The 16,545-nt window shown below is 35.7% G+C and overlaps 2 protein-coding genes across 3 annotated transcripts in view; both read right to left on the reverse strand.

Annotated features, from left to right (window-relative positions):
- The window catches only part of LOC126834523 (titin homolog), a 65,491-nt gene extending 63,464 nt beyond the window's left edge, over nt 1–2,027 (reverse strand). Inside the window, exon 1 of the mRNA XM_050566506.1 lies at nt 1,666–2,027. The gene's annotated coding sequence lies outside the window, so the exon portion shown is untranslated. The remainder of the gene's footprint in view (nt 1–1,665) is intronic.
- A 380-nt stretch (nt 2,028–2,407) lies between these two features.
- Nucleotides 2,408–11,319, reverse strand: LOC126834526 (uncharacterized). Of its 2 annotated transcripts, none has more exons than XM_050566511.1 (10): nt 10,992–11,319; nt 10,579–10,695; nt 7,602–7,864; nt 7,321–7,543; nt 7,075–7,225; nt 5,938–6,074; nt 5,723–5,850; nt 5,209–5,381; nt 4,302–4,702; nt 2,408–4,241 (listed from the first exon to the last, which is right to left on the reverse strand). In XM_050566511.1, exons 1-10 carry the CDS (start codon nt 11,014–11,016, stop codon nt 2,551–2,553), a joined length of 3,309 nt encoding a protein of 1,102 aa, XP_050422468.1. In that variant the 5' UTR covers nt 11,017–11,319; the 3' UTR covers nt 2,408–2,550. The 2 variants fall into 2 exon arrangements, with proteins under 2 accessions (XP_050422468.1, XP_050422467.1); XM_050566510.1 differs by having other exon boundaries at nt 10,932–11,319.
- Nucleotides 11,320–16,545: the final 5,226 nt, after the last annotated feature.

Consider the following 16,545-nt stretch of genomic DNA (forward strand, 5'->3'; position numbering starts at 1 on the left):
GAGCTTGCAGCCAAGCAGACAAACTAACCTCCGCCGAACCCTTTCGGTGCTTGCCATTCTATAGACACGCAAGCTGTTTGTACATTGTCCACCTAACCCACCGTTTATCTCACTAAGTTATCTTTAAGTACAAAACACCTAGTAGAAAGACGCCACCATATTTCAAGTAAAATATATTCTATATAGTATAGTATATATAGAAAACTTTTAAAATCTAAGAACCATCTTAAACGTATACAGCCAAAATGCATTATAAAAGTGAAAGCCAAAAAAATTTGAAGATATTACATTTCTAGAGCCATTTTATTGAAACATCCATGCATTCAATTAATCAATCAGAAGTATCATCTAGTTGGAACGTCGAAGGATTCAATAATTAGTATAATGTCGTATATATATAAATGTCATATTGTCAATTATTTATTTATAAGTATAGTTTAAAAACTTTTGTGAAATTATTAAAGTTAACCACTATATTTTTTTTTTTTTTTATTAAATCAGAAAATATTTGAAAAATATACATAAAAAATAAATGATAAATACTATTTTCATGATTTCTATCTCTTGTAAGCTTAAACTTGTGTTGGAGATAGAGAGTTATACAATGATAGTTTTTTAATTACAAGTTATTACCAATATATGATCTAATTTTTTAATAATATAAAAACATATTAATTTCAGTGTGGAAAAGAGAAATAAGATACAAAATAAAATACATACAATACCAGAAACAAAACATAATATGTACCTATGTTTTAACCTTTAAAACAAAGACTTGTTACTGTACTCTCATATCTCACTGTCCGCGATATTTTTATTTTCATTTTTATTATTCATTATACAATTGTGTTGTTTATTAATTTAGTTGTACATTTTATCTCTTAGAAATATTTTTTTGTGCTTTATGTGTAGTGTTCACCTTTCATTTTTTTACTTTTACAATTTTTGGTCACGACTCATGAACGGTTAAGACTAATCACATACAGGGCGGGTGCGGGGCTTGGGTCCACCTTGACTATCAAATGAAGTCTCACGGGTTTTTATTTCTTACCCAAATTCTGTGGAGCTATACAATATTTCGAAGATTCTGAGTTCCCGGCCGAGTTTTCCCTCACTATTTTGCGATATTTTAAAGCTTCAAATGAAAACAACGGTGTACAATAACTAAAGCCGACGTTCAAAAGTGTATTTATTTACGGACGTTAATGTTTTTCTCGTACAAGTTTCCGGCCGTGACACGAGCTGATAACGTTTATTTCTTTCAATACGCATGTTCTCGGCCCACAGAGTGCTCCCAATATACATTATTATTATTATTATTATCATCATCATCGACTTTTTGACGTCACTGTGTGAATTTTCGTGTAGCGCTGTGGTTAACGCGCGCGTCCGTCTCTAAATTTAAGCGCAAAACATCCTTGGGCGAAATACGAAAATCGACGGTTTAAAAATAAACGACCCGCTGCCATAACGCAGTTTTCCACGGTTGTGCTAGTCACACAAGGACCACACGGGTCGAGCTGAGAAAAACGGTCATCTAACCCGTGGTTTGAGATTTATTCCACGTTTCCGTCCTGAGCACCCGTCATGGGGCTAAACGACTTAAAAAAAACCAATTACAGGTCCCAAACCCCGGAGGTAGGTAATTGATTGTTTTCCACGTACCTTTTGCGGTTTCCACTGCCCGCAATCGACGGTCTGTTCGCTGATGGTGTGTTTAAATCGAACCGGTCGATTCGCTGGGGCTTCTTCACACACACACACACACAAACTTGAACTTCACCAGACCGACGGATGAGCGGCGGACACGGTCGGAGAGACACCGGAGAGGATCAGCGGCGCACGCGAGTTTCGAATCTAATCTCTGCCGGAACCGTCAACGGTCGTCTTGGCCGTTGCGAAACAAGAGGGGGCCGGCGGTTCTACATGCGCAGTTACTGTGGTAACGTTGCGGTAATCCGGTGGCTATTTTAAAATTTTTTGTTATTCTCATTTTTTATTTTTTTTCAATTTTTTTCATCTCTTCTTTCCCTCCTCCGCGCTCTACGCGATTTGATTTTCATTTCACTTACCGAAGTGCATGCACGTTCAATTTATATTGCTGCCAATTCACGTGGGGAAACGCACGGAGACTTGCCCCTTCGCCCCTTCGCCCCATCAGCAACTCTTCTCTAAAAAAAACCTCATCCGGTATAGATCAACCTATCGGCCGATAACGTTACGCGTAGGATTATTAAAAGGGGACAAGACGTGATTTTAAATTTAGTCTTTTGCGTCAAAAACAAACACTACTCGGGTGTCGTGTCGTATAGAGCGTTTGGTTTTTTTTACTATACTTAAAGCTCAATTCGACACGAGTGCAAGGCCGACATGTCGGTGAAAAATGTTAATCGAGAAAAATATATAAAATATTTTAGTGTTTTTATTAATAGGTTCATAACGATTGTAAAACATTTAACTATTTTTTTTTTTTTATCAACAATAATAATATCGCGTAGTCGTTTAAAAAAAATGTAACAAATTACATTAAAATAACACATAAAAAATTGTTTAGATCCTATCCCAAATTTGAGTCTTGAAAAAACGGAAGATCAAAAATCCAAAAACTGGCACCGACAGTCGTTCGTCTTTGCACATGTATAACCAATAGCCGAAAAGCATCAAAGACAGGTTGCCGAACACTTTTAAGTACGGAAAACCCATGTCGGTCGGCGGCGCTTCCATGAAAGCTAATCCAGCGTCAGCCACGTTCAATTCGTTTTCTGACGGTAGAAGATTTTGTTCGTCTTTCATCAGCCACTTCAAATCGTCTGCTTCGTCCTGTTCGCTGTCGACCGGTACTTCCGGAGTCAGATCGATAATTGGATCGACGTCCTCCACGGCCGCCATCTTGAGCTGATCAAAATCCAAGTACGTTTTCGAAGCCGGTTTTTTGCCCGAGTTGTACTCCTCGATGATGCTACCGTAATGCTGGACGATCATCAACTTAGGCTCTTCGTGGACACGGGAAGTCCTGATGTCAGTTTGGTCTAGTTCGCGTTTTTTCACGTACTCGCGTTCCGGCGACTTCTTCACGTTGTCGAATATGTCGGACTTGACGTTGTTGCGTTTGAAAAACGAACCGGTTTTGCCGGCAAACGAAGGCACTATGATCTTTTTCAGTATCGACTTTGGACTGTACTCGTTGTTGACCTCGGTGATCGTAATGACCGGCAAGGCGACCGGATTGTCCGCCGTTTCCTCCCTTTTAGGAATTTCCGGTGGTACTATTTCTTCTTTGTTTTGCGAAAGCTCAATTTTTAATCGACACGGACTTTCTCTGGGGGAGCCGCCGGTGGGTTCCTTGTAAAACGGATTGGGTATCAAAACGTGTTTGGGAATGAAATCCCTCAGCCGGTATTCTTCGGTTTCTGACCACTTGAGTCGATCCGCATCGTCCAAGTGGTCTACCACGGTTCGAGTGATGAAATCGGTCCGCCACACCTTTTCCATTTCGCCGCATTCCTTGTCCAATTGAGAAACGTCGCCACCGCCGCTGCTTATCGACTCGGAGTTCAGCGAATCCTGCGAAATCATCTCGGCTCGATCGGCTTCCTTGGCCGACGACACTGACCTGTCGGACTTGTGATCTGACAAATAATCGTCGTCGAATATGGTCGAGAAGAAAGCGCTGGACGTCAAGTGGTCCAACGCTCTCTTTCCGCTGCCGAAGCGCATCTGGTCGTCGTCGGATTCCGATTCGGCCGAAGACGAATTCGACTGGTATTTGTTGAGATATTCCTCGGACTTGCTGACCAACTGGGATTTCGAACCAGAAAAAGATACCGACGGTTTCGCACCGTCGTCCTCCGTGCTGTTGCTGGCGAGCGACAAAAAACTATCGGACTTTGATACTTTGGAAACTTCGATGACGCTCTGGATCGAACCCGAGTCGCTGACGATCGACCTCTCTTCTACATCTTCGACAGACCGTCTGCAATTAACTGGTGGCTTGAGTAAACTGTTTTTCCTGTCCATCGTGTAGACCGCTATTTTGTGTGCTTCCGACGACCGGTTTTCATTGTCCTTGTACTCGTTAAATCGGTGCAAGTTCCGCTCGTAAAGAAGTTCACTTGAACTGAACGAGTTTCTCAGGTACTCCTCGAACTCTTCCACGTCGGCACCGAGTTCAGGAGAAGAAATGGAAATCGGCGGGGCCGTAGCGCGGTCAAAGTCAAATACTAGTGAATTGGATGAATTTCCTAGAGATAAAAAATTTTTTTAAAAAAATATATCTATTTATTCAAGTAGCTATCGCATACCTTTGGTTTTATAATTCATCGTGATTTGATGAGGGTTAGGTAAATGGTTAGGACTCGTTCTGCCGTTTTCCGCTTTCGATCTTGGCGTCAAGCCCCAATGATCTTTTTGCTCGATCGGTTGCTGCCACGAATCGAATGATATATCTTGGGAAGTCGACGAAAGCGACTCGCTTGTCCCTGTGCTCGTCATGCTGATCGTGTCAGTCAACGGTTTTTTCTTCCGTCTTTTCGGCACCGGAGGGGACACTTCATCGACGCTCAGCTTCCTTGGCTTTAAAAACGGATCCGGTGATTTTGACTTGTTCCGACCGAAATGTTCCAGCATTTCAGTTTCTTGAAATTTCACTAGTTTTTCTTCGTCTTCGGACAGTAATGACGCCGTAACGATCGGCGTATATATTCTGAAATGCATAATAATATAATTAGGAAAACCTATTAATAAATTATACTGTCTAGGCCATTGGATATGAAATAAAACAGTTGGTGGAAAAAACCTCCTATAAGCCTTCACTTTTAATCGATTTGTTACCAGTCCACAAAAATAACAGAGGTCTATGATATTATACTCGTATAAGTTAATGTTTAGCGTTAAAATAAAAAAAACAATGAAAGGAGCAGAAATAAAAACACTGAAACGAATATAAATGGTACCATTATTAATTAGGAATGAGAATTGGGCATATTGCAGAGAAGAAATGTACACTACCTGTAAGAACTAAAATTTAAAGTTAGGTAACAAATGATAAATAATATTAGTACATTCATTGAAAATAAAATTGGCATATCAAAATCAAATATTAGGATTTTATTTTTGTTAGGTATTGTTCTTTATGTTTTGTGTGCCGTTAGTAACGGAACCAACACATACGAGCCTTAAGCATACTTAATTTTTTTACAGCTATCTTACCCTCGTTTGATGTCAGGCAAAAATATCGGCTCTGAGACATCACTGGGTAAACTTATGCCGTAGGGATTTTCAGCTTTTACTCGAAATCTATATTCTGACCCCTCCAACAAATCGTCCAGTGTTGTCGTGAGCTGCCTGCTAGTTGTCGCTTTTAACCACATATCCCAGCCGACCTAAGTGTATAAAATCAGAAGTTAAGCTCAGATGTTGAGATGGTTTTACATAAAAAAAGTTATCCAAATTTTCAGTTATTAATTATTTTGTCAGATCCGATTGAATTCTTAACATTATAAACAAGGATCAAAAATACACGGAAGCGCTTTCTCTGCTTATATGTGTAATAGTATTATACTTAATAATATTATGTACTTAGTATATATACACAAGAGTTCAAACTAAAGGAGTACGCTATCGCTCCTGTTGTCTGAAATCGAGCTAATCAGAATTCATTTTTTTTATCATAACATAAAATTTGGATATATCCTTTTGATATGATATTATAATATATTTTTACTCGATTATATTCCACGATGTAACTTCCTATTTTACAGCCTCCGTCGTCTTCCGGCGGTTTCCATGTGAGCATAACCGATTTTCCAGAAATTTTCGACACTTGAATTTTACCCGGTGGTGAAGGCCTATCTGGAAAAATGTGTGAAAATAAATTGTAAGTACTGAAATATATGCGTTAAAACTTTAAACGATGGTTCTTATTTAATCATCATCTACCTGTAACTGTTACTAAAAATGAAGCAGTATATTCGCCTATAGGATTTACCGCATGGATCTGATAGCACCCTCTGTCAGATCTTTTGACGGCAGGCAATTTCAACGCCGCAAATTTATCTGTATGGATAACTTCGTATCTATAATATAAATAATATTTTACATATTTTATAATCAATTTGAAGTGCGAACAAATTATTTAAAAGTATAATCGACGAGAGAGTGCACAATACTCAATTGAATGTTATGTTTTTATTCTATTTTTCACAAATTAAGTAAAATTAATTGCAATAATTTTAACTTTAAAAGTAACTAATTAAAATTGGACAATTCTTTTTATTTTATACTACACTTAATGTATATATGTTGTTAACATTCAAATTTAAAAAATTTAAAAGTTATAATCATCGATTTAATTTCTATAGAGTCTTACTTATACTACCTTAATTAGAAGAATAAATAATTATTCTTTGTAAATCAAAACTATTATTTTTTTTTTTTTAACAAAACTCAAATTTGTCAATAATCATTATTTGAAAATCTGTTATAATTTTTAAAAATAAAGTTTTTAAATTTTGTATGAGAAAAAACCATTTTAATATAAATACAGTTTTTTTATTTAAATTAAAGACTTATAACTAGTAAGATATTTTGGTAATAATTTTAATTTTCAATATCATATTTTTTGAGGTTTCATTAAAAAAATATCACATTTTTAATATATATAATTATTATTATTTTTATTATTCACATTTCAATATCACATTTTTTTAATGGAACTTCAAAAAATATGATGAAAAAAATACAAACATTAAAGTTGCAATACGTTCAAAGTGATCAGTGCCTCGCTCTTAATAGGTGCGCCTATTTATTAAAAGTTCAAGGGTTTTTTAATTTTTTTTTAACGTGATATCCGTTTTTGAATACATACAATAATAAGCCTGATATTTTATGTTGAAAGGTCATTTTTGTAAAAAAAAAAATATGATAATCTAACCGAAAATTCATTCTTTTTCGAATTCAATCCAAGTGCTTATGCTCTAAACCTATCATAAAGCAAAATTCATTCTGTGTAGTCAAGTTTTACACTGGAAAATTGGGGTAAAAATAGGTTTTTAATTTTGTTTTGTTTAAATTAACCTTTCTCCGCCTCGTATTTCTTTGCCGTCGTGAAGCCAAGTGATCTGCGGCAATGGACGTCCCGAAACGGATACTTTCAATCTCATCGGCTCATTTTGTTCCAACAACAAACCCTCTTCGTAGTCTTGAGGCAAACGCACCATCGGTGGTGCTATAAATACAATTATGAACGCAACGTTAATATAAAAATTGTATCATATTGAGTATCTATTGAATTTTGAAATTTTACAATTTATAGTCACATGCCTTCTAGTCTTAGTTTAGCTTTGGTCACTGCGTGTCCTGCTTTGTTTGTGGCTGAACATTTAATCTCGCCCTCGTCCGAATATTCCGCTTGGTGAATGTAAAGTATGCTGACTCCATTGTCTGTGCTCACCCTTTGTCGCCTGTTGCTAAACAGCTCGAATCCATCTTTGTACCAACTAATCTTCGGCGCCGGCATTCCCTCGAATTCCACTTCGAATTTCACCTAACCACAAAACACCTTTATAATTACATTTTTAAAAAAACAAAATTAGAATATCCACTTGATCGTTTTCCAAAGCCACGCGGTCCTCTATGTCCCTGACGAATACCGGTGCCACCACGGCCGTCCTGTGAACTGTAATCGTCACCGGATCCGACACCACACTGGGGGTGGACTGGCCAAGAGAGTTTGCGGCTTTCACTCTGAACTGATAACGCCATCCCGGCTCGAGTCCGCCTAACGTCAATTGGTTTTGCTGTACTTTGGACGGCGTTGCTTTTACCCAATGCGGAGAAGTGGTTCGGCGGTGCTCCACTAAATATCCTGTAAAGAAAAAATGTACTGATTAACATGATACGACAATAGGTATGACATGATGGACTCGATAAAATTTAAAAAGCAACGTTGTTTACGATGAAATAAATTACCGAACGTAAATCAGGTACTACGTATATTGTTAACGCGAAAATACTTTAAAAGTGCTAAAGGTGGGCAAAAAGTTTCGGAGCATCAAATGATCTACAAGTTTTGTATCGGCTATCTAAGTCCTTAGAAGTTATTGCCAAGTAATAAAGCATTAGAAAATACCATTAAATGACGCACTTTTCTATACGCTTATTTCATGACGAATTGTCTGTGTTACTATTTTTACAAAGTAACGATAAAAATTAATTAATTTATTCAATTTCAATTTATTTACTCGATTTGTTTTCGTGAAGTTTTTACCTAACAAAGCCTAAACGGGGACGGACTGGCTCTATATATTATTATTGAATTATTATTTAGTTTTTTTAAAAATTATTGGAGTATGGAGATATTTCACAACACTGTTATTCACTTATATAAAAGCAGTATGCTTTATTTAAAGAGCATCTATTAAGGAGTCATAAATAGTTTAGGCAATATCTTAATCGTATGAGCTCTGGAAATAATTAAATCCCTTATATTTATTGTCGAGAATTCATGTTTATAAAATCGCAATCAAAGCACGCATTGTGGAGTTCTATTGGAATTAAAACTAGTCGTATTAATAGTACAAATCTTCGAATGGAAATTACATAAGATATATTTTATGTTTATTGGTGGCAAAAGATAAACGTTTAAACGTACAACCAACGCTTGCTTTTGTCAAAACAACTTAAAATATAATTAACAAATAAAAAATACAGAAGCAATTTAAGAAATGGGGCTACGGTCGGGTAACGTGACTACAATCCGCAATAATAAATATCGTTATCGATTATTCTACAATTAAAAAGAAATTCAAGAGCAGTGACTAGTTTCTTGATAATATAGGATAAACGTAAATGCTTGTGCAATGTTAGGTCTAATTATGTTAGTCATCGAATATTTTTAGTGATGACTAATAAACATCAATATGAAAGCTTTTAGATTTTAAACAAGGAGTAAACATTTGAAATGGACCAATCAGGTTACAGGTAGGTATATTTTTGTAAAACAAAATTATTTTGTACAGTATATCATTAGTGTTTACTAATAGAGAATAGACATTAGTCATTACTACTAGGACCGAAATTACTATAATGAAGATGGAGGGGCCCGATTTACGGATACCTATGAAAATGAAAAATATATCAGAAATAATAATATTTGAGTATTTAATGTAAGCAATGACATAAACAAAAGATATCGAATTATTTAAGGACGTTACAATTTTTTAGTACTATAAATTTTTATTATAAATACATCAAGTTTTGATACAAGTTGTAATTTTATTGGTGTAATTCTTGGAAGTATATAGTATACTGTATCAGTATCCGAATTTCAGAACATATAGTTTCTACTCTTGTGGTTAAAAATATAATTCCAGTCAAAACATAACACTTCCCACTTTCTTAATAACTGTTTCTGGCACCAACAATAACAAAATAGATGGCGTCAGTGCGATACTAAAACGATTCCACAGCATTTCTATTGCGTTATATACAATTTAGGTTGGCTAGTTTTGTTCTCTTTCTAACGGAAAAGTGATTAATATTTTTAAAAAATGTTCCAAATAATAAACAAAATTATTATTATATATATATATATATATAATATTCAGATATTATACATTATTTAACAGTAGTCGTAAAAATCTCGAAACACTAGACAATAATAGTGTGTAGAACGTTAGTAATAATATTATGGTCACGCGTTTTAGTATGCGAATGCATACTGATAATAAATGAAATAGGTCAATTTTGAATTTAGTAAGTAAATAGAGTAATTGGATAACATTGGCTGGCTGTTTATATTAGGTATGAAATCGAAAGATCAAACACAACCGAAATGAATAAGGAGTAAGGACCATTTATGAATTGGGCGTAAGCAAATGTCACTCCCTCGTCTATATTTCAAGTATTTTAGGCGTACTTCCGGTTCCAGTGAGAGTAGTATAGGCGTGTATAGTGTAATCAACGGCGAGAGGGTGCCAAGTGTCAAGGATATACGTGTAATATATTTTGAGTTGGAACTTCTACAGAATTTCATAATTAGATAACAACACTACGCGTCGGTCGATTAAACTTAATTCTCAGCCTTTTCAAAGTACTGACTACAAATGTTGCGGTTAAACACCAAGTACCAAAACGTGGGTTCGAGAAGTAAAAACTGCGCTATTTTGCACTACCTCTGGCAAGGGTTTTTCTAGCCCTTGCACCCTCCCGACTGTGTCCTGCTACAAATTCATTACAGTTGGTTTGTAATTTTTTTTTTTTCGACCATCTGACTTCCCGGTAAGCCTTGTGAAGTTATAAATAATTATATGGACTCTCGTGACTGTGACCGGGAAGTGAACTGCCCGCGTCTAAGACATTGAATAAAGACAACGACACAATAATTGTATAGCGTAGATCTGATGCCGGCGCGGCGCCTAGAAGGTTACACCCGTTGTAAAGAGGTCTGACCGCATCATCGCGATGCCACCGGAGAGTTGCCAAGTCTGTACTGATCCTAGCCCGAACGGGATTAAACCACCAAGCACGTGACCGCGTTAACCTCCCGAATTTGCGCGTGTGGCCATCCCGGTTTTTTACCTGTAATCCTGGACCCTCCGTCGTAGGTTGGCGGTTTCCAGCGAACGGTGATCACGTCCGGTTCTTGGGCCGTCGAAGGCACCGCCAGAAACGGTTTGCCCGGAGCCGTGGGAGGACCTGTGAACGAAACAAGCAAACGTTCAAGTCATAACAATAACACCGATACCATAATATTATACAGCCGTTGTCGTCGACACCTCGGCAACCTTGTTGCCAGTGCCTAATGTATCGATCACATGTTAAAAATATTGTTATTAGAACGTCAAAAAGTATTATTATTATTCCATTCGACATTCGAGTGTATATCATAATAATGTTATGCGGTTGGCGCGTGTGTGTGTATGTATATGTACCGATAACGTAGTGCTCGGACGACAAGTGTTCGTAGGATTTGTTTTGCTTTTTGTGTTTACCGAGCGAAGAATGGGAGTTGCCCATGGCGTGGGCGAGATGCCATCCACACCCTGGCCGTGTGCGACGACTGACTTCGGACACTTAAACCGAACGGTATGAGATTGTATAAAAACAAAATATACAATTTTTAGTGCGTCTGCGTTATATACACCGGAGTAGTCACACGGTAAGATGCTGAACCGGTCGGACCGCGGATACGGGATACGGATGTTACAGTGGCATTATGTCGGTACTGAGCATGTGACGTTGGTCGGAAACGGACGGACGAGCGCGCGCACCAAAATAGATCTTACAGCTGTACTTAGAAACAGTCGCCGGGTCTAGGCGGACTCGGTGCACTGAGCTGTTTCACACTCGGCTATGTACGCCGTTGCCCAAAGTGGGGGGAGAGAGAGAGAGAGAGAGAGCATCACATGGAGACTGGCCAAAAATGTTTACTTTTGTAATTTTAATTGTGACCATTTCTTTTCTTTTTTTTTTTTCACTCTCGAGGAATGTATGATGTGAATTAGTGAATACCGAAAAGGTATAAGTAAGTAATTTTTATAAAATTGGATAAACGAGCACATGAAAGTGGTTGGTGTTGATTATTTTCCTCCACGTTATCTCGTTCGAATAATTAGGGCAGTTTGTATAAAACACATAGAAAATGGTTTTATCAACAAATATTTTAAGATGAAACCAATTGTATTGAGAGAAAAAAATGCCACTTGTAACGTTTTGGTTCTCGTCACTCCGTCGGATTTATACATAATATTTGAACGCATAATTCTCGAACATTTGTTTTATGTTACATTAATTTAATTTAATTTGAAATTTTGTCGTTACGGGTAACACAATTATATTAATTATGTACTTGGTATATATAATAGTATATAGATATATCGAGGAGTGCCGGCAATTAAAACATTAACGACTCGATAAAAATGTTATTAGCTGTGCTGACGGCCAAAACGTCCGTCGGATCGACAGCTCAGAGGTTTTAAACGAATTGACAAATATTTATATTATTTTTATACCGCAAACGTGTAACGGACCGTGAACGAATCTCGTTTGCACGTGCGCTCACACCAGAAAGGGCAGACAGAGAAGCCTTTAAGTGTTTTAACAAGCACTGATGCTTAATTTGTGTTCAGTTTTCACTTTCCTTTACTTATAAACTGAAATTGCGATCGATCAATAATAATAAATCACTAAAGTCAACAAAGAGCTGTTCATCTAAACAAATTGTTTGTGCTCGTCTCTTTGTTTGCCTTTCTTTGCTATAACATAGTCTGAATTAACCGTAACCGTAACTGAAACCTAACCGTATGAATTAACAGCAGTGCTGCTACAACAAATAATGGAAACCACTATATCAATTATCGTCATTCAATAATTGTTTAGTGTTCACGGATGTTCCAACTTACAATATTATGTGAACTGTAGTTTTCCGCATTAAACCAGGAAACTGAGACAAGGGAACGACGCCAAAGCCTGTGACAGCAAGCGTCAAGCTTCGACAATTAATCAAAAAAACACTGAAATTTCAAGGATCGAGCGTTTTTGTTACAGTTTTAACTTCTACCCAAAAAATATACGTCATATCCTAAACAATATACAGTTATACTAAAGAGTAAAATCTATTAAGCTACGGCGAGACACAGTTTGAGCTATAATTTATGCGTTAAATTAAATTCTACAATGAACACACATTTTTTTAACTCAAATTCGGCATTTAAAATATATAGGTAATGTAAAGTTACACTAATAATTTGATTTATAGAGCATTATTTAACTAGTTTAAAATTTAATCTTTAATTAGAACCCGGGCAATAGACTATTGGCCTTAAGCATTTTACCCAAAGGTCAAAATCTGAAATTATTCTTGTGGAGCCGGTGTTACTGTATTGTTAACATTTAGTCGGAATTCAATTAATAATTAAATTTTGTAAATTTTTCCAAGTACTACAAATTGTACTAACATTGGAAGACAGACCAAAAGAGTTATATCCTAAATGATTGCTTTTTAATAAATCATAATCGATGAAGACTGTAATAACCTGACAAAAAAACTAACTACCATTAAGTATCCTAAATACTATCCTATTAAATATACGAAATTATTTTAGCTTTAAATTATGTGCTTTGCAAATAAATTACTTGTATAATAAACGACTTAAAAAATAGTAGTATGTTTGGTGTTTTTTAACATAGTAGTTGTTGCAATATTTCTAGTAGTTTCAAATCAAATAAATTATTAATATGTTTAATTTGCTGTGTTTAAGTCGGTGTTCAGTATACACTTTACTGATAATTATCAGTTTATAACTGTATATTGGTGTCTTTACTTACTCAACAACTTTTTTTTAGTAATTAACACCTTGGTAGTAGTTTTTTTTTTGGAATAATTGCTGTAATATTTAGTACCTCTACCCATGTATTGTCGATCGCGGCCATTGTGCTACGTTATCGACTAATACTGACGACGGGGTGCGGCGGATTATAGACCGCCAGTGATCCAAGGCAAGGGCGAAGGGGGCCAAGGACGGTGCCGAGGGTGGGCCGTACCCCGGTGAACAGAAGGGGTGGAAATACAAGATAAACAAGACGGTCGCGCTAAACAAACAACGGACCGCATAAAGCCGTCAAGCCGCAACATCGCAACTGTTCCGAATAATGGGTCACCCTGCTCCTGCCATCCCCCTACCCTCGCTTTTATCCAGTATAAGCCACCCTCGGTGTTTTTTTAACCGACCGTATTAATTTGATTGGTCCTATTAAATAATTCAACACAATACACCAGATGATACAGAATATAATAATACATAGGTAGGTATATATATATATATATTATAATATAAGTACATTATAATACAGTTAACCGCAGTAATATAGTAGACCGCGAACGACGATTTATATTATGCCATGACGATTTTGAATCTTTTTTTTCCGCCACTTAATACCTTTGGGCATTTTTTTTTAACCATCTACCAGTATCACAATAACTGTTACACAAAAAAAGCGGTAGAGAGTACAAACAGGCATTAATCGTTTTTCAATAATTGCGCGAAACGAGTTTCTACCGCAATGGACATTAATAGAGCACTTTTTACATTTTAGACTTAATTTCACCATTCTATACATCCATGGACATAGTATCTTTTGTCGTACATATCAAACCGAGTAGTTATTTTTATATAATTTGTTTTGTTACAGACCGTAAACATATTATCAATGAACTGTATTAAAAATCAGTCGGATTGAGGTTATAAGTATAAATTAAATACAACAATTTTAATCTCACGACCTAAAAATACTTTTTATAAAAAAAATTGTACTTCACATTTTTATACCACCAATAATTTGGTGTTGACCAAAACGATATTGACTGTCAAAACCCCAACTAAATTCAAAATAACAGTTGTGTAAAACTTTAGATACTTGAGAACGCCTTTCTGTAAAATAAACCGCTTCTGTCTATGAAAACTAATTTAGATTAGTGTTAACTTAAACTTAATATATGCTTTAAATGTACATTTGAGCCGATTCTTAATTATATGAAAACCAAAAACACTACTTGCATTATAGATTGTTGGATTTGACTAATATTCGTTTAATACTATTAGGTTGTATACTCTTAGTCTGATTAATCATCTAAAACTAAAAGCGACCGTATAATAATATAATATATTGTCTATGAAATTTGCCGTGGTCCCAAATTAGACGTGTCTTCATGCCAAATTTGAATGCGTTTAAAGGCCTGTTACAAAAGCTGTTACGCTATAATTATTTTATATCACAATTAATTTATTTTGTTTTTAATCGAACAGCATATATAAATCTATCAATAAGCAGTAATGTTTGAACGTTTTATGTTCTCGATAAATGTTTTATTGTTATAATTATTGACCTACTTTAAAAAAAAGGATAGGCAACATAACTTACACGAACGTCGTGAGTGAAATAGTTCACAGGCACGCTCAGGCGGCACTAATAATATATACTAACTATAATTAAGAGACTATTTATACTTAATACTTATTATATTTTTACAAAAAAATAAGCAAAGCTATAATAAGTAATAACTGTAAGTAATAAATCACTAAAAAAATTGAATATTCATTAAACATTTTGTTAGTAGCGTTTTAATATAAACACAGAAAATTAATTATTTTTAACACGATAGTTGAAAATATGTCTGTTTAACGTAAAAAAAATGTTTAGTGTTATAACAATTATTTTCAAAGCTATGTTAGCACATTTGTATGTGTATAATTTTTAGAAAATATTATTTAAACGTTTATTGGTGTATTTTTTTTTTGTCAAAAATTGAAAAATATACGTAATGTTAAAAAATGTTGACAATATTGAAAAATATTGTAAAAAATGTAATTAAACATTTTTTTTTTAACGCAATATTTTATGATTATTTTCACTGCTATGTAAACGAAAACGAATAACTATAAACATCATAATATACCATTATTGAAATTATCCAAACTACAATTTTTGGATTTAAAAACAAATTTAATCTAAAACGGTTAAATTCAAATTTTTGCTAAAATTGGACTCGACAGTGTTCACGATCGCCCACGAACCTTATTAAACACACGTTGCGATTTGAGACTGTAGCCAACACGAATTAACAACGTTTAGTTACGACCGTGTGGAGATGCGATTTTCAAACAGATGCTGTTCTTATTGTCAGATTTAATGCTAGTTGTGTGTGTGTGTGTGTATGTGTTTCAAGTTTGTCGACCGTTATAATGATTTTATTCGAACGCGAAATGCGGTTTTTAATCCCCAATTCACACGCGTGTGCCTCGTTTGATGTGTATTTATGTTTTTTTCGCCCGTAAACGTTGGTAATTAGCTATTATGACACTTAAGAAGAGGGTTATTGAATCACCGTCTCGAAGACGGTTCGGCGTGACAGCAATAACGGTGTCATCGAGACCGTTGCGCGGCCAATGCGAACACGTGTGTGTGTGTGTGGATTGACTAATTTTGTTTTTGGCTTTTTTTTTCAAAGGCTCGAGCCGACAGAAAATCGTCACGTTCGTCATAATCCGAGTGGTTAGCGCGAAACGCCGACAAAGGACTAAACAGTGGCCGCAGGAAAAAGTTAATCCGTCCGGACGACTTCCGTTATCAGTCGGTCTTGTTTTTTTCCACACTCTCCGTTTCTTTGGGCCCCAATTAATCGTTATTGTTATTGCCTCGGTCGTATGTACACGTTTGATATTGTATATTCACGAGAATATGTTTTCCGTGTATTTTTGGTCTAAGACAAAATATAAAAACGACACGCGCATCCGCCGCAACCCAAACTGTTTTTTTTTCATGTTACCACAATCAAAACTAACTCGGAAAATGTAATTTCCATCTGAACGCTTTTTTTATTCTTTTCCTCAACAAATACTCGCATGTCATATTATGATGCATAAAATATAGTGTTGAGGCGATCAACACGCAGATAATATCCGCCATATCTTCAATACTATATTTATATCTTACACAATTCAATAATTCTACCTATTGCCTAGTAACTATTAAGTACATGCTGAGGTC

This window comes from Adelges cooleyi, unplaced genomic scaffold (assembly GCF_023614345.1).
Source record: "Adelges cooleyi isolate 19-005CV unplaced genomic scaffold, UGA_ACOO_1.1 ACOO_flye_CR_arks_rails_tigmint_CR_PRNA_21, whole genome shotgun sequence".
Classification (NCBI taxonomy): Eukaryota; Metazoa; Arthropoda; class Insecta; order Hemiptera; family Adelgidae; genus Adelges; species Adelges cooleyi.

What these genes read in the sequence shown, in the direction of transcription:
- LOC126834526 (XM_050566510.1), bottom strand. Translation starts at nt 11,016, where the DNA reads ATGGGCAACTCCCATTCTTCGCTCGGTAAACACAAAAAGCAAAACAAA. An exon ending in GTCCGAGCACTACGTTATCG is followed by an intron (nt 10,696 to 10,931) that starts GTACATATACAT and finishes TTTCGTTCACAG; the next exon opens with GTCCTCCCACGGCTCCGGGC. An exon ending in TGGCTTTGGAAAACGATCAA is followed by an intron (nt 7,544 to 7,601) that starts GTGGATATTCTA and finishes TTTTGTGGTTAG; the next exon opens with GTGAAATTCGAAGTGGAATT.